The sequence below is a fragment of the Denticeps clupeoides genome, chromosome 5 (genome assembly GCF_900700375.1).
Source record: "Denticeps clupeoides chromosome 5, fDenClu1.1, whole genome shotgun sequence".
Taxonomy (NCBI): domain Eukaryota; kingdom Metazoa; phylum Chordata; class Actinopteri; order Clupeiformes; family Denticipitidae; genus Denticeps; species Denticeps clupeoides.
Genome location: NC_041711.1, coordinates 16,514,580 through 16,538,389, shown reverse-complemented (window position 1 = coordinate 16,538,389; position 23,810 = coordinate 16,514,580). Strand labels below are relative to the sequence as shown.

Genomic DNA, 23,810 nt, shown 5'->3' with positions numbered 1-23,810 from the left:
CGCAACGTTGGAGGCGGAGTCAGTAGTATTCGGACATTCTGGCGATTCATGTTAATTTCGAGTGATGCTCGGAGACGCTTAGACCCGGGCAGGTAACTTCACTTCTGCTTTGGTTCATATGGCTGTGCATTTTATGTTGCTTCTTGCATGATACTCGCGTCATAGTTGAATTTTGTTTTGTAGCAGCTTAAGCCGCCACCTTTTGTTGAAAGTTCTTCAGCTAATCGCAGAAAAACGTTTCTGTTTTATTCTGCAAAAGTTAAGACACCGATTGTTTCCTCACACATCTAGATTTATTTGCGCTCAGCAACGTCACATTTTTGTTTGCAGCAAATGTTGTTCATTTTACGAGCCCGGTGAAAACCTTGAATGGAATGTATCGCTTGAATGCGAAGAAGCCCGCAGCTAGAACAGAGTATGTTACAGTACACCATTTATTTAGCCCATATCTAGTTACTGTACTTTAATTAATACCGCAATTATAAAAAAAGAAACACACACTTAAACCTAACCCCATGCAGCCATTAATCCAGAAAAGCCCCTTTGTGTGTTTTTGTGTTCGAATAAAAGTCTGTTCAACGTTGATCCGTGCGATGCCGAGATTTCGCCGACGCGTGTAGAACGACGTGTTTAACAGGCGTTCCACTCCTGGGATGGCAGCACGGGAAGAAGAAGCAGCAGTGCGTCCTGTTTGTAAATAAAAGCGACCGCTAACTCGGGCCGCGGCTAATGCTAACAGCGCCCTCTCAGTTAGCCCGCTGTAACAGTGGTCGCTAACTATCCATTGCGCCCTGCTAGCGAACAAACCGAGCGAGTGTTTGTCGAGATACGCCAGATAGTCTGCGATTAATGTCCTGCTAGTCTTCGGTCTTGCGTTCGCTGTAGTCAGATCACGCATTTTGCTTCGTGGTTCATTGGCTAGCCATCACAAAATGTGGTAGCAGGCGGCGCTAACTTAGCTGAACGCATTTGGGACAGCTCGCCGGCATGAGGTTAACCAGGATGAGTGTTTAGAAGGTCCGTTTTGCGGCGGTAAACTTTCTTTTTTGGGCAAGTTCTCTTCGTCAGATAAAAATTTGCAAGCTCGGAAGTCTGGTATGTTGTTTCAATGCTAATTTTATGCTACGAGTTAGGTTCCTGGTGATTCGAAAGCGGTGTGCTCATTGTCTAACGTGTTGTGATCTCTTTGTCCTGAACTTTAGGAACAAGAGAAAGCAATGGATAGCTGAGGAATGATGAAGATACAACGCAGGAGACTCCTCCATCACTAGCTGTTGCTGCCTTGATAGATGCCCTCTCAGCTGCAGCTGTTTGGCTGCTCATTGTAAAGATTGCACATGGACACATGTTCAAATGTTCATCATCAAACTCCCTTCTACGGTTTATGGCCTTGTGCCTGTCCTGGATATATTGGGTTTTTAATAAAACTGCTCCCCGTGGCCTTCTTTTTTTTTTTTTTTGAACAGGCTGCTTTAACGTTTTGTTGGATTTTTTGCATTTTCTGTTTGCATCAACTTTGTTCGTGAACATGGAAAACATGGAGCAGTGCATGGCAGACGTCATGCAGAAGGACATGGGACGACGGCTTCAGGTTGGGCAGGACATCATAGACTTTATTTTGGATAAAGAGAAATCAGATGATCTTGAGCAAGATCAGACCATGCTGGACCGCATGGTGGACAGTATTGCCTCTTCCTGGGTCAACTCGAGCAATTTCAAGGTGAGCTGGTCTGAAATTTGTGCAGGCAACATTTTATTGCTATGTTGACTGGCTATGCAGTCAGTTTCTGACAAAATAAAGTTGTTATTATTAGGCCTATTATATTATGTGTTTTTGCTGTTCAGATGAAGTAGCCCTTCCTATTAATTGATAAGGTGCAAGTAGTGACGTTTCTGTTGAGTGTCAATGCTCATCCATTCGTATACATTTAGACTCCTGAGACCTGGCCCATTCATTTCTATTGTTTAGAGTGGACACCCCATTAAGCCTTATAGTATTCTGTAGAGGACATCCTGGGCTTTCCAGTGATGTGTTATGTGATGGGATGGCATGCTGGGAACTGTATTTTTTTCTCTATCAAGATGGCTGCCATACGAACAACCACATTTTACGGAAAGAGTAGAGGTAAGTCGAATATTCTTTATCTATTTTTATTTTTACCATAGTAATTATACATATTCTTGTTTATTAATGGGTCAATAATATTTTTTTTACATCTGAAAATAGTTTCATTATTTTTGTTTTGAAATAAGTAATTTAATGAATGTCAACACTAGTGGACACTTGGACCATTTTATTTAATGACTGCACTTTGTTGTAGGAGAAAAAAGTGATGCAGAGAGGATTCTATACCAGATAATAGAGGGAGGTTCAGATTACTGTCTGTCGGATGAGGAGGAATTTTATCCTGTGATAGGGGAAGATGGTGATGAGGAAGAAGATGCAGGAGAGTCTGATGAGTAAGAGACAGAGAGGGAGTAGGAACGTTTCCGTGATCTTTGGGCCAGGACATACTTGTACGTTTATTTTGATTTAGTCTAATATATTCAATTTTATTATCATGTTAGATCATTGTAGTAATTGAAGTTGGTCAATAGGAATTCATGTCACATCCATGACACTGAAATTACTGCATTAATCCAAATTGATGTGCATTTGTTATTCCATTTATTAACTTTTTTTTTTTTTTTTTCCCTATCCATCATAGATTCACACCTGTGCTACATGGGCTTCCCGCCTGTCAAGATGACTCTGAAATTCAAGAATACTGGAGTCCAGTCCAGTACTTTTCACACTACATTAATGACCAAGTCTTTCATGGCAGCTTTTGCAATTCAAAGACTGCTGCAATCAACGGGATTGTCACTGAATACTACTGCCCAAGAAATCAAGATTTTCTTTGGCATATAAGTACACATGACCTGCCTTGGCTATCCCAGAGTAAAAACAAATTGGGCTAAAGCAAGTTATTCACAAGAAAATGACAAGGGATAGGTTCTACAACCTGAGGAGCTCACTCAAGATTGTCAGGGACCTGGATGGGTGTGTGATGGGTGTCCCAGGTGTGCGTTGTGGCAACATGAACCATTATGAAGAACAGGGTTCCAAAGCAATGCCAGCTGCCGGGAGATAAGCAGTTGAGAAAAGAAGAGAGGTGCTTCAGTGATGTTGGTGCAGAGGGGGACTGAACTGGCAGTGACAAAATGGTTTGATAATAAACCGGTTTTGATGACCTCTGCTGTCTATGGGAAACATCCAAAGGATATCTGTAGCACATGGTCCAACAAAGACAAACGTCATGTCTTAGGTAAGACAGCCGGCAGCAATCAGGGAATATAATGAGAACTTGGTTGGCGTAGACCTCTGTGGCGGAATGTTGAGCTTTTTACCAGGACCAAGAAGTGGACGTCACATGTGATGGTGAAGAAGTTGCCATCACAAATGCTTGGATTCAGTACAAGTCCAGCTAAGAACACACAGTAGGACTTCAAATTACACCTGGCTGAAGAGCTGCTGGATAGTTCTTCATTTTATGAGAGCAATGAGGACAGTGAGGAAGAGTATCAGCCACCAACCAAAACAAGGATCCAACAACCAAAGCCAGACATGTGCCAGAGATGCAGAAAGATGCAGGAAAAAGGGTTGAGATGCACAAAATGCAAGATGTTCCGCTGCATAAAAACGTAAACATGCTTCCATGACTATCACTGCTAAAATATTCAGAGGAAGAGAAAGCAACCAGCAGTTCACTGTTGAACTAAATACATATTTTGTTGTCCTTGCAAGCAATTTATTGTTTTGTTCTATTTTTACACAGAAAATGTCCTGTTGTCCTCTATGGTGGACATGCTGTAAAATTTAAATAAAAAATATATTAAAAATGTTTAAATGGTATGGTGTTTTTTTTTTTTTTTTTTTTTTTGCCCAAATAGTTAGGAAATCACACACTTTCATTCTTCGGTTCTCAGGATGATAAACACACATATGTTTTTGATTTATGTTGCATGGCCGAGGCTGCCATGGTTATGTGTGGTTGGTTCTAATTTCATCTTGCTGTAAAGAACTGTCATGAGTTCCTGTGGAAAGAACGTCTTTGCGGAAAATTAGAGCACTTTTTATTGTAGGCGTTGATATATTTAAATTGATTGAAATAAACCTTTTTTTGCTTTTCCAAGCACATTTAGCAGATTTAGGTGATTTCAGTACTGTATAAATGGATACTTGATGTTCATTTTCATAATCAACTGACATGAACAGTGTGGTGTGTGGAACCCAAGTGTTTTGACAGAACATAAGACCCCTCAGTGTGTGTTTATTTTAAATAAATATGCACTCCTTCATTAGAACACACCATGTGTATTCTAGGTTGTTAGATTTGTATAATACAGCAATCTGGATTCTGAAGCTTATGCTTGGTGCAATGTATTGCAGCTAATCTGTTTCTCCCGGCATTTTTGGTTTGACAGGAACAAAAGTTAAAAGATGCCTAATCAATTTGAGTGCAATTTGTTTTGTCTGCTGGACCCTGGGATTAAATTAAGGGATTAAATTAAGATGCTATTTTCATTCATGAGCAGGACAGTTTGCAGTGTCGAAAGAGATCCATTAAAATAATTGTCCATAACTATCATTGGCTGGTGAACATATTATGTTAGTACATTCTTGAAATTAAAATACCCGGATCCATTAAGCAGCTCATGAGTCATGAATCTGAGGTCTTTATTGAACCGAATAACTACACCATGTTTAAATTGTAAACTCCGTCACATAAAAACATCTTATAATCATGAAAACATGATTATATGTAATGTAAATGTAATGAAAGCATGAATTACTGCCATGAAATTTACATATCATACAGTTTCTTTGTACCATCTGAATCACTCAAAAACGGGTTAGCGCTCCTAACCCAAGTGCATCTGGTGGTTAACTTTCTCCATAGCCGAAACCATGCAGCCGAATCTGAATCGCTCAGAGCAGCAGATTTATTCTCATCAAAAGGCACTTTACTTTCTTTTGAAAGATGATTTGAACACTTAAGTTTACTCAAAGTAAACTTAACATGTCAAACTTAACATGTCAATACTCACTCAGGTGACACACACAACCGGATCAGATTATTGAGTGACTCAGGGAGCAGCGTATTAAAGGTCTAATATCAAGATCATTATTTAATGTTGTTAAATATGGTTTTGTACAGTAAATATGGCTGAAGCCCCTGTTATATCCTTAATCCTAAAATTAAGGCTACTAACTTCTGAAGTAGTGCTCCAAAGTGACATACTGGGAAACGGCAGGAGGAGGAGGAGGATCTAATGAATTTGTAATTAGAGCACTGTGCTTATTTAATTTGCTCATGTATGGAAGTGTGTATAAAAACTATGCATGCAATATTGTTTTTCCTTAATTAGAAATGTTGTGTTTTGCACATTGCCATTGAAGATTGAAAAAGTGCCTCTGATGTCCAGACTTTTTATTTGCAATTGTAGTTTCACATTGCATCTCACAAACCACAGTGGATTGCAACAGGACTTTCGCATCTTAGTTGCTTCACCTAATGTCCTTCCTCTTCTTGGCCAGAGGATTTGTGGTCATAATTCTGCTGTCACCTATACAGACCCTACAGTGTCATTTGCCAGCAGCAGCCATCCCCCCAGCATGAAACAGCCGAGACTGGGCAACCAATCATATTGCTGCAGTGGTGTTGGCCTGAAACATAATGGGGGCAGCAGTCCCACAGCAACCAAGGCCAACCTTATTTTACCAGCCACTGTCTCTACACGATCAGACCCAGTTCGACTCTTCTGGTCGATCGTGTTTTAATTGCTTTTTAAAACGGGTCAAAAGAAATGACAGAGATACACTAGATGTGTGATCGTGATGAGTGCATCCACGGATGCTGTTGTGTGTAGGGTTTAAGTAGGTTATGCGCGAATTGTGTGGTGTTATGTGCATAAATGCAGACCCTATTCGCCCCGTCAGCATCACAGCAGGCAGGACAGGCACTGCAGCAGCCTCCGGTCACTTCTGGGTGAGCTCGGTTCATCTGTTGGTGTGAGGTGCAGAATAATCTATGACATGATGCTAATGACGTAGTTTACCCGCGTAGAATATCGCGTGGCTGTTCTGTTCACAACGTCGTTCCGTTTTATAGTTAGATTATGGTGCTACACTCTGCCATTTTCGGTATTAGCATTATCTCACCACCAGGGGGCAAATGCGGCTTCTCATTTACGATTTGTCTTTTTAACAAAGATGAAAGGTTCCAAAAATTGCACCATAGCCTGAACTAGACGTTCAGGTGATGCTGAATGTGTTGGTTAGGTGTTAGCAGGGATGCTCTCACTATACGTTCATTGAACATCCCATAGCACCCCAAGACAGAGATGGTTGCTGACTGACTGGTCTGGCTGCAGCTCGTGCAGACCGAACATTTTTTTCAGTCACGGTGGCCTGTTCTTTTTTTCAACTTCTTGTTCAACTGTAGTAATATTCCCACTGTATCGTATGAATCTATTCACATGTAATGCCATCAGCTGCTCTGTAGACTTAATAAAATGAAGATAGATGTGTTTTCAAGCAGATTACCCATGATCCTTTGCTGCTCAAATTTGCATAGTGTTGCTGAAGACTGACTTCCTTGTTTGATACAGGTGTTTTTACATTTTCAATGAATGTTATTTGTATTTTTATGATTTTAAGTGTGTATCCTTTTATTGTTTTATTTTTTTTGAAGGTGGCGTTGCTGGGTTTGGACATAGTATCTGCCTTAGTAATCAGGTTACAGGATCGGTTTAGGACCCAGATTGGAACAGGTATATTAATTATATTAATTCTTATTACTAATTTTTTTTTTTTTTTTAAATCAAAATGTTTCTTTTGTTCATGTCTGGACTGAAATCACAACCTTTTCTATATGGTGAATGCATGTTATGATAAGTGATTGTATAAACTAAGTTTTGTTGTGTATTTCACTAGTCCTGCCCAGCCTTATAGATCGTTTAGGTGATGCCAAGGACCAAGTCCGAGACCAGGACCAGGCTTTGCTGTTGAAAATCATGGACCAAGCAGCCAATCCACAGGTCTACATCATATAGCAGAGCTGTTAATATTTATAATTGTTCTGGAAAATATTGTGCAAATCTGACCTGACTGGATTTTGTTTGTATTTGGTTTGGTTTTAGTATGTTTGGGACCGAATGTTAAGTGGATTCAAACACAAGAACAACAGAACCAGAGAAGGCGTGTGCCTCTGCCTTATTGCCACATTAAATGTGTAAGTAGGAAAATGTGTGGGTGAAATTGTAATGGGTCATTTGTGTAAAGTAATATCCTGTAAACGTAAGTTTTTTATTTGGATTATTTTTCATTTGTTTTGCCTTCTTTTCTTTCAGATATGGAGCCCAAGGCTTAACTCTCAGCAAAATTGTTCCCCACATTTGTAATTTGTTAGGAGATCCTACAAGTCAGGTGCTGATGTCTTTGATTTTTTTTTATTTTTAATATTTTGTTTATTAATAAAAAAGGTAGCTCCAAGGTCAATCATTAAACAGGCTCTGGAGACCTCTGGTGGCTGAAAGAAAGATTTCAACTTTGTCACACTTTTAAAGTGCACCACAATTTGATGGAAAAACAGGAATTGGTGTGTAATATTTCTTTGGGCGAAACAACTGTGAATGCTTCACCGATACTCTGTGTAGGCTTCAACCAATAGTTTATGTAAACAGCATGTGCACTGTGCTGCGGTTAGTCATGAGTTGTGTTATACTGCGTGCAGGTGCGGGATGGGGCCATGAACTGCCTTGTTGAGATTTACAGACACGTGGGCGAGAGGGTGCGCATGGATCTGGGGAAAAAGGGATTACCACAGTCACGGTAGATCTGCCTCTCTATCATTTACTACATTTACAGTTATCAGCCCTAATGAGTCTAAACCCCATTCTTAAGAAATATTTCTACCTGAACATTTCTGTGAAGTGACGATCAATACTCATTACTGTTATAAGATGTTGTGTTTAAAAAACCATATGCAAAGCTATTTGTAATAATGTAAATATATGTGTATGTGTACAATGAAATATGTACATATTTGTGTGCATTTATTCTTGTGTACTGCTGCATAGTGCATCTATATTTGAAAGTAATAATCTTTTTTTCTGCACAATATCTTCTATGATGTAGCAGTAAGTAATCCTTCATTACTTTTCAACACAGTGCAGATGTTACTGGAACTGCAGCTGACAAATATGCTGTAAATCTGTACACAGCACGTGTAGCCAAAGCCAAAACCTTAAAGTGAACTCAAGTTATTATGACTGCTAAAAATGCTGTTTCCGTGTAGAGGCCGCAATGCAGAGCCTAGCCACACATGTGCTTCTCTCTCATGAGATTCATTGAATTTATTTATGTATTTTTGTCTTACAGCTTGAATGTAATTTTTAGCAAATTTGACGAAGTCCAAAGATCAGGGAACATGATTCTTTCCTCTGGTGAGTGCTATGTTTTTGATCATCTTTGATAAGCATTTCCAACATGCTGACATTGAGCCATCTGCACTCTGGAGCTGATGGTTAGGGTTAGTAATTTCTGAGGGATGTCAGTGATGACCACCTCGACCACAATGAAGGCCTTTGCTTTGTTTTGCTGTGTTCTGCTGCAACTGGCAGGCACAGTGCATTTAGTTTATATCCCTATACAGAAAAAAAGTTTGAAAGAAAAAGCAACAGCTGCTACCAGTTTTTGTTTTGTGGTCTTGTGAACGATCTGAAAGTGAGATGGAGGGCTGAGTGGTGTCCGTTCTTTGCAGAAGAAAACCCCATTTTAACCCCCTGTTCCTGATTGACTCTCAACTGTGGGGCTGATATGGATTTGGAAAGCCAAGCTCTACTCATTGTGTGTTGCGGAAGAGAAACCCGCTCTGGAAGGGTTTGTGTGTCGGAGTGTATAGGGATTAACGTGCTGTGTATAGGGATTAACGTGCTGGCATTAACGTCACCTTTTTGACATGGCAGGATATCAGAGGAATTTACATTTACAGCATTTATCAGATGCCCTTTTCCAGAGCGACTTACAATCAGTAGTTACAGGGACAGTCCCCCTGAAGCAACTTAGGGTTAAGTGTCTTGCTCAGGGACACAATGGTAGTAAGTGGGATTTGAACCTGGGTCTTCTGGTTCATAGACGAGTGTGTTACCCACTAGGCTACTACCACCTTTTTTCTTAAGCCATTCAGTTTCTTTATACCAGATGTGGCTGATGTGATTTGCACCACTGCTGAGCCTCACCCTTTGACGACATAACCTGAATGCACCATGATCAGAGATTTAATTAAACCTGGAGGAATTTAGACTTTTTATTTGATCGTGAATCGCTGATTTGTGGCTTCCTTTTGTAGTTTTAGGACCCAGGTGGGAAACAGGTGATTAGAATATTTAAGTAAGGTATAAAGGCTTGATCAAATCATGCCTGATTGGATTTCACATAATGTATCACAATGTCATTATTTCGGAAACATTTCAAGTGATTTTAAAAATAGCCAGATTCATAGAGGTCACAACATTTTGCATTCATTGCTGCAGACAAAATGTAGGTATTCAGCCTCTAGAGTGAATTTTTATTTTTTTCACCCACTGATTTTACCCTCAGTCCTCTAAAAGGGAAGTGAAGCAGAAAGGCAACATTGAGGGCACCCCTCCACACAGGACCCATCAAAGGCTCTTTCCCAGCCCCCTCCTGCCACCTGAATACCCAGTACCCAGACAAGTGGAAACAGACCTTCTGTACAGAAGCCGCGGTCAGGGAGTAGGGACAGCACAGGAAGAAGAGAGAGAGTGAATGGGGGCTACAGAAGGAGAGAGAGAACCAATTTAAAAGGCAGAGTCTGAAGGGGAGGGTGCATTGGGACTTTTATTTTGGAATGTGGTGACACTCTGTGGTGGGTGAAGTCACAAGACTAGCACAGAGACCAGGAAAGGTAGGAGAGAAGAGGCAGCAACGGAACAAAAGGGACGCAGAGCCACTAGTCTGCTGTCTTCTTTCTCGCTCTGTTTATCTGACAAATCTGCAACATGACAACAGGGGAAGGTAAGGATTTTAAATGCTGTGTTCATTATAACCGTTTGTTGCGGATCATCGGGTGCCTCTCTCACGTTCAAGTGATGCTAAGCTGTAAATGAAAAAAAAACAACAAGTAAAATAACAGTGCTAGAAATGCTGCAAAATGCAAATGTTTAACAGTGTAAGCAGTGTAGTCTATTTTTGGAATGCCGAGATACAAATACTTTATTACTGTAATAGAATTTTCAGGTGTTTTGACTTGGCTGCTTATTTTTGTGACAACTTTAGACTTTTACTTTGTACATTTTAGCTTGAGTATCAGTACATTCTACTCCCTACATTTTCAAATCTTGCCTTTAAAGGGCGTCTAAAATCTGCAGAATACAGACTCTCACTTTCCTCCGTAGGGATGACTGAAACACAGCTACTGGTGCATTTATATTTACACGCACAAGACGATGAACTTATAGAAATGACGAGAAAAAAAAAAAAGCAGGCGGCAACTCGGTGGAAAATTAAATTGTTTGTGATGGTGGCATAAAGCATAGGTCAGCGTAATGACTGGTAAAACTGGTCAGTGTGTTCGTGTTCCTTGGCCTTTAATCACTGGCAGCAAGAAAAACTCCTGGAAAATGTGTCATAAATTGTGTCTACCAAACTATTTATTTATTGTGTTTACTTGTTCTACAACACAAATTTTGAAGTGACGCACATACAGACACATCTCCATGGTTTTTTTTAAAAAAAATGCACTGAGTTTCTAATGAATCAGTCTTTTATATCAGTTTTATTTTTTTTTATGTGTTTAGGAAAGATTGTCCAATTGTGTTCATTCCTCTGCTTGCACTTGGACATGGAGTCCAGTAAACCTTTCCCTAAAAAACAGTGGCTTCGTCCTTTGCAAGTTTTAGAGCCTGTACTTTTTATTAGAGTCTACGCAGGTTTTATACACGTACTTAAGTTAATAAAGTGTGTACTTTTGACACCTCTGGTCTAGTGTCAGCTCCTGTCTTTTTTTTCTAGTTATTACACAGTTGACGCATTTTCATCATTGTGGTGACCAGGCTCAATGTCAGGTGTTGTTTCTTTTTCCCTCTTCCTCCCTTTTTTAGACTACATTGCTTTATTGTGGAGATTTTTTAAAGATATTATTGTGGGGTGTGCTTATTGTCCTGTTTCTGGAGTCAAACTTGTAGATAAAAGAGGACATATGTAACTTGGCGAATGTGCACGTGTTCTTTCAGTGATGTTGATCCGTCTTTACTCCTGCTGTTATTTGCTGCATTTTATACAGTACATGTGCTTTAATAACTACATGCACATCAGTGCTAAAATGCTGTATATTACGAAGGGTGTTGTAAATTGCACAAAGCCTCCATGTGCCCCTCTCCTATGGGCTGGTCAGAATAATGCTTTGAGACCGTGAAGACCTCAATGTCGCCTTTGTCTTCTGTTCCAGGCACCCAATTAAGGTGCCACACTGAGTTCTGCGAATAGATGTCCTCTAGTCAATTTGATGTCCCAATTATGAATAGGGGCCCCTTTGGGGCACAGACTGGCATGAAAAAGTGTCCCTGTTCCCTTCCATCATTGGGTTTCATGAGAAGAACAGCCATTGTGACCTCTAAAAAGTTGGACTCTGCCCAGACCAAGCAGTAGTCACTGGTACCTTACCTGGAGGCTTTCTTGCGTGATACAGAAGCGATGTTTTTTTTTTCCCTTCCTTCATTGTTATATAGATTTTTTCGCCCCCATCTGACTGCTTGGCATGCCACTGAGTGTATCTGATCACAGTATGCCATTCAACATTCAGCCTACACACTGCAAATGAGATTAAAACGACCATATTTAGTTACCACATTGCCTCACTTTATTTCTCGGTTGTGTGTGGGTGTGTGTGAGAGAGCATGCATCTAATCTGTATCCTTATTCTCAATTCTGGACTGGCAGCATTTTTGCTCTAAATGCTTTTACCCGCTGTTCCTGCCGTGTAATGTGTTTATGAAGTTGCATTTCCACACAGATATCGTGAGAACGTCCGTGTTCTAGAATACCTAGATTGTTATGGCGCCTGTCACCAGCGTGAGCTGCGTGTCAGTTGTCAGTGTTCCTCTCATGTACGGAATAAAGGCGTGTTGGTTTCACAGGTTTGTTTCAGCACTGAAAAGAATCCAGCAGCGTTCCACAGGGTCCTGTTTCACTTTCTCGGCTATCAGAGTGGATGGCCAGAGCCATGACACTGGCTCCTTGGCTTTGGAAGACTTTAGCACTTGAAACCAAGCAACTTCCACATTAAGTAATTAGAGGCTTATAAAATAATAATGCGCACTGGGGTATATTTGTGATAAACTTTTGAGTCATTTTTCAGTAATTTCTTTATTCAGATCAAATGTATCTATATTGAAATTAATGAAAGCCTTCGTCATTCGTGGGAACGTGTTGTGTTCTTTAGTGGGTTTTTTTGGTGACCCAGCTGCCACACCTCTGCAGCTCTTATTTCTCCCTGCTCATATGCGCCTTAGCCCAGCCGAGCTGAGTCACATAAGGTGAGGGTGCTGAAATGTAATATTGATGACGGAGAAGACCGCACAGAGCCTACAGAAGAAACTTGATAGGTTACCCAGGTTTATTCAAGTACAGTCTGAATTTTTCCGTCCAAAGAAATCAATTCCAGGCATGAACTGTCTGGAAGTCTTTTATACTTTTTACAGCTCCGGTCACATGATACAATAGTGTTAGGGTTGGTGAGCACATTGCCTCTGTGCCGGTTAAGTTCCCATGTGGTTGCATCATCACCTAAATTAAAGACCGGAATTATTTGGTATGGTCGGGCTACTTTGGACCAGTATTTTTCCATGTTCTGCAGCATGAATGAGCTCTGGAGCTGGGCTCGGAATGTTATTTACTGGTTGAAAGAGCTAGTGCTGACCTCACAGACCTAATAAGGAAGAGTTTGGAGAATCTTTTCACATAGTAGGATGTTGCGGGGCACAGACAACCACTTTCAGAGGCTCTACGTAGAATTTGGGACGTAGGTGCCAGCAGTGTTTATTAATAGCTGTGTAGAGCTGTTAACAATAGCTGTGTTCATGGATTTGTTACTGTTCAGTGTGGTCATGTTTGTGTTGTGTTCTTTTTTTGTGCTGCAGTCAATTACAAGATTTTCATATTGCATTAGCTCATTTGAAATAAACTTTACTAAAACAATATATTACTGCTGTAATCTGTCTTAATCTAGTTCGCCAACAGACATTTAGTATTATATTTATGTGCTATTTATGTCTTTTGAGACAGTAAATGAGGCAGTATGCATCTGTGCTTCTAAACTACCTGGCCATTTAAAGTGTCGGTGTTTGTCTGGACTGAATTTATTTTCCACCAGTTTGAGAGGTGCGGTGAATTAGTGTGATGTCTTGTGTAATGTCACTCCAAGACAGGTGCGAGTGTATGACAGTAGCTGTTATTTAGTGAATTTACAAGGCACGTAAAATGCTTTTATGCACTGGTATATGAAGCCATCACATAAAACCTATATAGCTTGGTTAGTTTAAATATTTTTAATTAAAGCAACAAAACTGGCCTGTAGGGTTTATATGACATAAAACTGTTATACAATTATGTTCTGAAATGCAGTTCTTTTTGGAACATTGAGGATTTTTTCCCCCTCCCTCACTCTGTATTTATTGCTTGTGACGCACCAGAGTATACCACCACCTGGTGGGCAAATGTGGCGTTACATGAATTCTTTGGTAGTTAATTTAGCCACTGAACATCTCTATACCATTAATTCCTTGATATTTGTTTGTTATGGGCTCGCAATCCCACATGCTTGTCTGCTTGAGTTCCAGGGTAGCATGAATTCGGTTCAGGTTTTCCGCTCGGTTTGCTGCGTGTCTGCTAACCCACTTTGCTTTGCTCTGTGCTTGGGCTCTCTTGGTGTGTGTGCTGTACACAAATGCACCCCCCTCTGTGCTTGAGGAAGAGCAGCTTTGTCCTCCCAGATGGATTCCTGTACGCAGAGGCGCTGAAATGTTCACTGACGTTCAGTGGCTGGCCAGAGGCTTGTGAAACAGACGCGGGGAAAAACAATAGGTGTTTACTCATTCAGGTGCAGTGACGGAGACTGTCATTGAGGGATATTGTTGTGTCCCCAGCCTCCATTAAAGTGCAGGTGCTGATGTGGAGATGGGGGGTTTCAAGCGATGGCTCCTCCTCTCTTCAATCTACCCCCCTCCCCCAGGGTGTGAAACGTGAGGCGGAGCCAAGGGACTGACAGCTCAGCAGCCTCGGTGCTGGAGGAGGGATACCCCCACCCCCAACACACACACACACACACACACACACACACGCAGAAGGCCGTCTGTGCAGAACTGAATGTGAGAGACAACATTCCCTTGGTGTGTGCTGCGACACACACACACACACACGACAAACAGCCTGTCTCTCGCACACATCCACGCACGCGCAGAAGAGGCAGGGAGGGGCGATACGGCACACATGAGAGGAGCGCAGAAGCGGCGAGGAAAGGGGGAGCGGCGTGCATGGAGGCTGACTCGAGCATGAGGCCGACGAGACGAGCGTGACGGCATGCTGAGGAAGCTGGTGTGTCGGAGGATCTGTGCCTGTGAGCTCCGTCATCTTTCTTTCTCTCTGTCTGTCTCTCCCTGGGAGGGCTGTGTTCGTGGCGTTGAGGGGAGGTGTTACAGTGACACAGTGAAGGCAGGGCAACGCATCAGAGAAAAGCAACAGGGCCGCCGGGTGACATCACTGCGCAGGTGTGTCTCTGTGTTTATGGAGGATGTTCTGACTGAACCAAAGGGCTTCACGTGAACATGCTGGAGGCACGATGCGATCACCTCAGAAATGGCGAAATATTAGCATTGCTCATTTAAATGCAGTTCCACGTACCTGGATGTATTTTGCGCTGTTTGTCATTTGTACGTCTTTGATTGATTCCTTGCAGCATTGCCATAGAGTGTTTTAACGTTGTGAAGGGGGGGGCAAAGCAGTAATACTTGAATGATGTGCTTGGCAGGGGACGGTGGGGTGTGTGGACCGGGTGAATAATTCATGCGGATTGATTTGCGGGGTCTGCCCTTCCTTTTGCTCAGAGTCTCACGTGCCTCAGCTGGCACTTCCATTTCAACAATAAGGTCACTCTAAAGAGCAGGGGACAATGTCCTTCAGAGCCTGAGCTCCCCACCGAGCCTGGTGTGAGGGGGGCTGGCAATGTGGCGAACTCTGGCACAGTAGCATCTCACCGGAATTCCGTCATTGGGCATCTTGTGCTGAATCAGCAATAATGAGTGAAAACTGTGTGATGTCTGATTTAATACGCAGTGTGTGTGTGTGTGTGTGCGTGTGTGTGTGTGTGTGTGTGTGTGTGTGTGTATATATATATGTATGCATACATATACACTGCTTTATATATATATATATATATATATATATATATATAGAGAGAGAGAGAGAGAGAGAGAGAGAGAGAGAGAGAGAGAGTAATGTATATAATCAAGAAATGATAAAATGGCTGCACTGTTTTCAGTGCATTTTCATAAACATTATTACTATTATATAAACCATAACCATACGCCCAACACTTCCTAACGGTAATGTAAACAGGCTTTATTCCTCTGTTATTGTTTTTTGCTGAAGTGATAGAGTTTGTTGTTGGGTCTTTTTTCATGCCATTGTCCTTCTGTGGGACTGTCACCGCAGATAAGAACATCGACGATGATGACTCTGTGGATGGGGGGCGCTCCTCATCCTCCAAGGGAGCGTCGTCGGGACGAAGGGCAGTGAGTGCAGGCTCCATGCGGCGGCCCAGCTCAGCCTCCAGCACCAAATCCACAGGTGTGTGTTTGGTTCTTTTTTACTCACTTTATGCCTGTGAGTGTCACTTTTTGTCAACATCAAAAAATCTACAAGGTCACTGCCAACCAATCGTCCTGCCTGGAAATGCTAACCAGATTGCTGATGTTTGTGACAGAGTACGTGTTACATCATGGTATTAAAGAACCCATGAAAAATTGATGAGGAGCATCCGAGGATGACGATGATAGAGACGCAGAACATCTAACAGACTGGTTCTTTGCAAACAGCATAGATTGTAAACACGTGTAACCCACAGAAAATATCATGATGTGATACAGGAGGTACAAATTACAGGAAATGATCAGATCTTATACATGAATTTGTGCTGAAGTAAAAGGAATTCCAATATTTGACAAATGAATGTGTGGATTATGCACATTGTTTATTTCAGGTTATTAAAACTGTTCAATGCCTCAAACACTGTTAACAGCTTGTTCTGTTGGTTATGGTTGTGTACAGGGAAAGAGGGTACAAGTGCTGGGGCTGTGGATGAGGAGGATTTCATCCGTGCCTTTGAGGATGTGCCTGCTGTACAGGTACGTCTTTGATGTTCCTCACATTCCTCGTTAGTATCTGAGCATTCGTTATGATTCTTAAATGCCTAATCTGGTCATTCAGCATATTAACCATATATTAACCTTTTTCATGATGCCATAATAAGTGTTTTTGCATGATCGGATTTGATTTTAGTTAGGAATCAACTATCAAAGAAGCTCTGGGTGTCCGTTCTTGAAAACCAAGCATTTTACTTGAGCAGTTTCTTCCATTTCCTGTATGAATGGAAAATTATATTAAACCAAATTGTTCCGATCTCCCTGCTCAGATCTATTCCAGCAGGGAACTGGAAGAATCTATGAACAAGATCCGAGAGGTTCTTTCAGATGATCGGCATGATTGGGAGCACAGAGTGGCAGCGGTAAGATCTTTTTTCGAAAGTGCTACACGTTACGTGTTTCTTTGATGCCAGTGGCATGAACTTATTCTGTGTATGTTCCCAGCTGAAGAAAGTGCGGTCCCTGCTGCTGTCCGGCGCGGCAGACTATGAGGGATTCTCTCAGCAGCTGCGGCAGATGGAGGCGCCATTCAAGCTGTCAGCCAAAGACCTGCGTTCACAGGTGGTCAGGGAGGCCTGCATCACGCTTGGGTATGGACCTCAGAAGGAATACAGATGATGGAGCATGTTTTATTTAATGCTGTGTTTACTTCTCTATATTGCTTTCCCAGTCAGTGAGGCATTTTTCATTTAATCGTTCCTTGTAGAGTACAGAGAGTAAGCGTTGGCACTTTGTGTCATTGTGATTTAAGTGTGGGAGTAATTTATATTAACCTAATTATTGTGTGAACACAATACCTCATATACTTATGGCCAGAGTTGTGCTTTGCTTTTCATTGATGATAAATGGATAATGTGAGTTTATTAAAAGATATTAAATCTACCCAAGGCACCTGTCCTCTGTCCTGGGGAACCGCTTCGACCATGGTGCTGAATCCATCATGCCTACGCTTCTCAACCTCGTCCCCAACAGCGCCAAAGTCATGGCCACATCGGGTGTGGCTGCCATCCGTCTCATCTTACGAGTGAGTGATTATTCTGAGTAACTAATTGGAGCACAGTCTTGGCCAAAGGTTTTGAGAATGACACAAATACTGGTTTTCACAGAATTTGCTGTGACATGCTGTCAATCAATTCTGGGCCAAATCCTGACTGATGGCAACCCCTTCCTTCATAATCAGAGCTTGGAGTTTGTCAGAATTTGTGGGTTTTTGTTTGTGGTTGTTTTTGGTTGTCTTGATTGACCACAAGTTGACCTCAATTGGATTAGGGTTTCCTGGCCATGGACCCAAAATTTCAAGTTATGGCCTTATAACATGGTGCTCCATCATGCTGGAAAAGGTATTGTTCTTCACCAAACTGTTCTTGGATGGTTGGGAGAAGTTGCTGTCGGAAGATGTTTTGGTACCATTCTTTATTCATGGCTGTGTTCTTAGGCAAGATTGTGAGTGAGCCCACTACCTTGGATGAGAAGCAGCCCCACACATGAATGGTCTCAGGAAGCTTTGCTGTTAGCATGAGACAGGACTGATGGTGGCGCTCACCTTTTCTTCTTTGGACAATTACTTTTTCAGATGCCCCAAACAATCGGAAAGGGTCTTCATCAAAGAAAATTACTTTGCACCAGTCTTCAGCAGCCCAATCCCTGTACTTTTTGCAGAATATCAGTCTGTCCTTGATGTTTTTCTTGGAGAGAAGTGGATACTTTGGATCCCTTCTTGACACCAGGCCATCCTCCAAAAGTCTTCATGTATATGCCCTCACACCTGCCTGCTGCCATTCCTGAGCAGGGCTGAAATTCAGTGGAAATGTTTTATTTTGGGATTAAGTTCATTTTCATGGCAAAGAGGGACTCATTTGGTCTCTCTTCATAACATTCTGGAGTATATGCAAACTGCCATAATACAAATGGAAGCAGCAAACTTTGTAAAAAAAACAGTATTTGTGTCATTCTCAAAACTTTTGGCCACGACTGTAGCTCACACAAAAAAATACAACAGCATTACAGGATTTTGGATATCTCAACATATTGCAAATGGGTATAAAACTGAACATGTGTCTGTAGTGGAAAAAAATGTGTCTGTAGTGGAATAAGTTGATGCTGCATGCTGGGCATTGTGGTCCATTGGCTCTTCATTATTTGACTTTACATTGGCTTTGGACCTCTGCATCAATATTTTCCATTAAGGTTTCCAGTTCTGGAGAGCTTTAGTTTGGCATAGATCAGAAGTTTGCCTGTATGTGACTAACACCCGACTCATATCTTAAACGGCCTGAGAATTAGCCAATGTCTTATCTCGTTTGTATAATACTAAATAAAATGGTAAAATGTTTGCAGTGTCTCTGTGACTTTTTTTTTTCTGTATATCAACATGCAGTAATGTATTTATTATAATGATAAAATAATGATAGTCTGATACTCAGCATGCTGTTGTATGTCACTGTAACTCTGTCACTGTGTAAACATATTTTAAACATAATTTTCTGAATTACAGCACACACACTTCCCTCGGCTTATCCCCATCATTACCAGCAATTGCACATCCAAGTCTGTGGCTGTCAGAAGGTAAAAAGACTCCTGTTACCAGGTCATAGCTGAGGACTTGATTTACCTGTGCACTCAAATGGTGTCAAACTCTTCCACAGACGCTCTTTTGAATTTCTGGACCTACAGCTTCAAGAATGGCAAACAAATTCCCTTGAAAGGTAAAGAACAAGACACATTGTCCTTAGCAAATTTATTGTAGTCCTGTTTAATGATTTAAACCATGATGATACACACACACACCCATCAGTGCGTGCAGTTATTATTACTATTTTAAATAATGAAGACACATAGCAGAGGATTGATTTCAAGGACGTTCCACACCAATTGCCATGGCAACTTCCAAGTATGTGTTCTCCTGCTATCCAGAGGGTCTTTGTGTTGTAATGGGATGCTGGCTTGTGATAAGGCCAACTGGTGCCTAATATTGATTGATATTTATCTCGGTCTCCGGTCTTTTCTGGGGTTCTTTACCACTGGTGTGTTTCTTCTTCCTCTGTCACAGGCATGTTGCTGTCCTCACGGAGACCATTAAGAAAGGAGTGCATGATGCTGACTCTGAAGCTCGGTCTGTTGCACGAAAGTAAGTTGATAAAAATGCAGACACATCACATTTAATATTGGGAAGGTTGAGGCTACTAGTATACATGAAATCAGGAGTTGAGACATTGCAGGTAATCTGTTTTAGGAGCAGTAAGTTGAAGTAGATTGGGCAAAATCATCGAATTTGATTATCGTCTCACCTGCTACTGTAGATGTTATTGGGGCTTCCATGGCCACTTCAGCAAGGAGGCAGAGCAACTGTTCCAGACACTAGAGCTGACCTATCAGAAGGCTCTTCAGTCTCACCTGAAGGGTTCAGACAGCATTATGTCCCTCCCCCAGTCTGACCGCTCCTCCTCTAGCTCCCAAGAGAGCCTCAAGTAAGTCAATGTTTTTTCTTTTTCTGTGATTGAGTGTGTTTATTTGCATGTCTATCATAAGGTAAAAGGACAGTTTGAAAGACATCCAAACACTGCTTTTGTGTGTGATAATCTGTACGAGAAATGTTTATTTTCGTTTCATTCATTGATTTGTTGTGTTTAAATTGTCTCTTTGTGTCCTGAAGCCGTCCTTTGTCTGCTAAAGCCTCTGTGGGAACCAGTGTAACCCGAAGTAAGTTTGACCACCAAGCATAATGTATAAACTTGCTAGTTTCTGTTCATCGGAAGTAATCGGTACTTCAAAATGGCATCAGTAGAATCATGTTTTGTTCAGTGGTGGAAAGTATTTGTACTTCATTACAGTACTTAAGTACATTTTTACGTATCTGTACTTTACTTAAGTAAAAATAATAATGCATACTTTTTATTTTACTCCATTACATTTTGCGGCAATTATCTGTACTTTATACTCCACTACATTTCTACAATTTATGTCGTTACTCGTTACATTTTATGAACACAATTTCCTCAAAATCTTACATGAAAAAATAGTTCGCCTATTGCATTCTGGCGTTGTTTGCCATTTCCTACCAATCAGGTTTATTAGCTCCAATGATGGCAGAGAGCGCGCCAGTTCACAGCACGAACTGGTAGTCGAGACATTCAACATGGACCCAGAGTTGTATCTACTGAGCTCTGAATCACAAAGAAATCCTGGGCCGGATTTAAGAAATTTTCACGTGGGGGCTGGACATGGGGATGAAGGAGGACGCAAATGCACGACTTCACACGACAGGGGTTTAATACAAACTGCACACGACAAGGGAACATTAACACGCAGTGACCTGACGGCGAACAGACACGAACAGGATAGCTTTATACAATTATATAAATATACACCAGGTGGACACGATCAGGGAACATTACACGAGACGAAAATGAAACTCCGGTCCGAACTCGGGATCCGGAGTAACCCCTGCCGGTCCGGATCATGACAGAAATGTATTTGAGTACAAAGGAGCAAAGAATGAGTCCTTGCGATTTCTTTGCATCCCATGCCTGCCTCAACATAAAGAATTGTTGGCATTTAAAAACTCCCCTTCAAAAAAGCATTTCACTGCATATCATACCATGTATGACTATGTATGTGACAAATAAAATTTGAATTTGAAATATGCTATAGTATGCTATGCTTTTGGGTATGTTATGACATTTTAACACGGTGGTAGGATAAAACTGGTTTATTAGCTCAGAGAAGATAACTTAATGTCTTTGCTAGCATAATGTCCAGCTCAGTGTTGTGCCAGTTCATACTGAAACAGAACTAGTTCATGTTCATGGTTAATTTTTTACAATTTTGAACCAAGTTCACAGCTCAAAAAATGAACTAATTCACTAGTTGTTTTTCTTCTACCTGAACCTCCTTCAGTCTTCTCCTTCTATCTGTCATACCTAGTAGATAACTTGTCATCCACATCATTCTAAGGTACACACAGTATTGCAGAGTGCACGCACAATAAGCACACCTAACTTTCCAATACACATATACTGTATAATTGCTTGTAATTATTACGAGCAATGACATCAGTACAGGCATAAGTCAGTATATGTACTATGCTTTTACAAAATGGCACACCCCAGATGTTGAGACAAACCATTGTGTGAGTACTTTTACTTTAAAGTAAATATAAAGTAAGTACTTAGGACTTTTACTTAAGTAAGATTGTTGATGTAGCACTTCTACTTTTACTTGAGTAAATATTTTGCAGGTTACTTGTACTTTTACTAAGCTTCAGTACTTCCTCCACCACTTGTTTTGTTGTAACATGGCTGCCTTTTCTATGTTTGTGTCTGAGCAGCTAAAGTGGTGACCACCCGAACACCCTCCACCTCCTTGCAGCGGTCCCGCAGCGACATTGATGTCAACGCTGCGGCCAGTGCCAAATCTCGCATCTCCACTGTGACCAGCACCACCGCGTTTAGCTCGGCAAACACCCTGCCTCCTGGCTCATATGCATCACTAGGTACACTTTCAACACCAAGGGTTCAGGTTTTATTCCATTCTTGACACAAGGCTGGCTAGTTTATTCACAAATGTTTTCGGACATAAAAGTCTTTTCACAGGCTCATGGGTGGCGAATTGCAAAAACTGAAATCTGAAACATCCTTTTCTCTTATACTAACCCTGTTGTAACATCATCATTGAACAGAGTCCCCAGGCCATTCTGGCTTGTGTTAGTTAGTGCCTTTTGATGCTAATCTCTTCCCCTTCCTGTTGTGCCTCTCCCCTGCGGCTCTCTGTGCTTATAATGTGCCTAAAGATGGTACAACTGGTAATATGGAGGGTAAGCTGTGTTGTGTGTCTGTATAATCCACTTGTTTATTTCCTTCTGCAGCCTGTCTTCTTTTTCCTCACCCCACACCTGGTCTATGTAGTGCATTATGTCCTGTGTTACTGTAGTTTACTGTGTATATCTTCCTACTTTCTTAGAATTTCTGCATGAACTGTCTGCATGATGTGTGACTTCCCATCATAAAATCTGAAAGATATCTAATCAGTTGTCTACAACTGCATTTCTGGCTAAGAATACAAGTCACCTTTCATAAATGAAAATGTAATGAATGGGAGTCATTATTATCAGTAAATAGTGTCGTCAGAAAATAGGATCATTTTTCATCTGGTCAACTTTACTTACCTGCACAATGACTAAATGAAGTCAACCTGAGATGTTGGTCATTTTTCCTTAGTTCTGCACAGTTTTGGTCTCGTGTCTTGTTGGCAGTTGAGAATATGAATCTTGACGTTCATTTGTTGATCCACATTTGTCAGTGGCGTTATCTAGCCTTGCTCAAATGTTTTTTGTTTGTTTTTTTTACATTATCACCTTAAAGGCATTTCATAAAGCAGCCTTTTTTGTTTAAATGTGGCAGTGAAATTCTCTTGGTTACTGGAGATTGCTAATTGAAAGGCTGTTTTATCATTTTACTCTTGTAAAAAGAGTTGTTTTTGTATGCGTGTATCAAGATTGATTTCTCTGTGTTCTCTCAGTGTTCTGTTCTTTTCACTCCCTTTTCAGGTCGTGTGCGTACCAGGAGGCAGAGTTCTGGTAGTTCAATGGGAGGTGTTACTGTCACAGACAGTAGAGGCCGCAGTCGAGCTAAAGTGGTCTCCCAGTCACAGCGTGAGTAGTTCAGCATGAACCACAAGATGTCTTTTATCTGTATTCTGTGTAATGGTATTTTAAAGGTGCAAGAAAGGAACAGGTTGCAATCAGTTGGTTTTTTAGAAGCTGTGTGAGCAGCACAAACAGCCAGTCCTGCAGGTCCTCTCTGTGCAGGGTGATAAAGTCCACTAAAGTCTCCAGGAACATGCTGAATAGCTAATAGGGATGAAACCCAAATAGACCCATATGTATTTGATGCACTACAGGGTGGCTCTGTAGAATGTATTGTTTTAATTAGGTTTACATAAAGCACACACTGACTCTCTGTTACAAATCCAAACCATGCCAGACCATGCAACAAGAATAACAGTGTCAAAAACACAAGGTAAGATTACATTAAATTAAAGAGGTGTTGTTTTTGCTCCTAAATTACCAAAATGGAGGATTTTCCTGTTTTGCCAGCAGATCATATACAGTTGTATACAATAATTATAGTAATAGTCTTAAAACCAGCAAACGCACTATAAGATTGAACTACTCTCAATATATCCTAATATCTAATATATCCTCTGCACCTTTAAAACATACCAGTCCAACTGCACATCCCACTTATTCCATATCATAAGAGTCATGTTTGCCACTGATGTTTCCATCAGAGGCTCTCCATGTGTGAGCTTATGGTGGAGTCACTGCA

At 41.2% G+C, this 23,810-nt stretch overlaps 1 protein-coding gene and 1 non-coding gene across 21 annotated transcripts in view; one reads left to right on the top strand and one right to left on the bottom strand.

The window, feature by feature from the left end:
- Positions 1–23,810, top strand: part of LOC114791300 (CLIP-associating protein 1-B-like) — a 37,714-nt gene continuing 13,904 nt past the window's right edge. For 7 of the 20 annotated variants that reach the window (XM_028982035.1, XM_028982022.1, XM_028982019.1 and 4 more), the window contains exons 1-21: positions 1–92; positions 1,203–1,720; positions 6,738–6,816; positions 6,980–7,083; positions 7,186–7,277; positions 7,396–7,471; positions 7,779–7,876; positions 8,426–8,490; positions 15,776–15,910; positions 16,391–16,467; positions 16,755–16,847; positions 16,930–17,075; positions 17,374–17,509; positions 18,980–19,050; positions 19,131–19,190; positions 19,535–19,612; positions 19,785–19,952; positions 20,138–20,184; positions 21,812–21,976; positions 22,274–22,297; positions 23,030–23,134. In XM_028982035.1, the coding sequence (XP_028837868.1) occupies positions 1,529–1,720; positions 6,738–6,816; positions 6,980–7,083; positions 7,186–7,277; positions 7,396–7,471; positions 7,779–7,876; positions 8,426–8,490; positions 15,776–15,910; positions 16,391–16,467; positions 16,755–16,847; positions 16,930–17,075; positions 17,374–17,509; positions 18,980–19,050; positions 19,131–19,190; positions 19,535–19,612; positions 19,785–19,952; positions 20,138–20,184; positions 21,812–21,976; positions 22,274–22,297; positions 23,030–23,134 (2,011 nt within the window). In that variant the 5' untranslated portion in view covers positions 1–92; positions 1,203–1,528. Of the gene's footprint in view, positions 93–136; positions 416–678; positions 1,096–1,202; positions 1,721–5,988; positions 6,033–6,737; positions 6,817–6,979; positions 7,084–7,185; positions 7,278–7,395; positions 7,472–7,778; positions 7,877–8,425; positions 8,491–9,800; positions 10,085–12,873; positions 13,089–13,820; positions 14,682–14,732; positions 14,833–15,775; positions 15,911–16,390; positions 16,468–16,754; positions 16,848–16,929; positions 17,076–17,373; positions 17,510–18,979; positions 19,051–19,130; positions 19,191–19,534; positions 19,613–19,784; positions 19,953–20,137; positions 20,185–21,811; positions 21,977–22,273; positions 22,298–23,029; positions 23,135–23,810 lie in introns of those variants that run through there. The other 13 variants (XM_028982034.1, XM_028982023.1, XM_028982033.1 and 10 more) reach the window with 8 other exon arrangements.
- On the bottom strand, positions 6,263–6,392 carry LOC114791390 (U4atac minor spliceosomal RNA). Its single transcript, XR_003749999.1, has one exon. It is a non-coding gene; the product is annotated as a U4atac minor spliceosomal RNA (small nuclear RNA).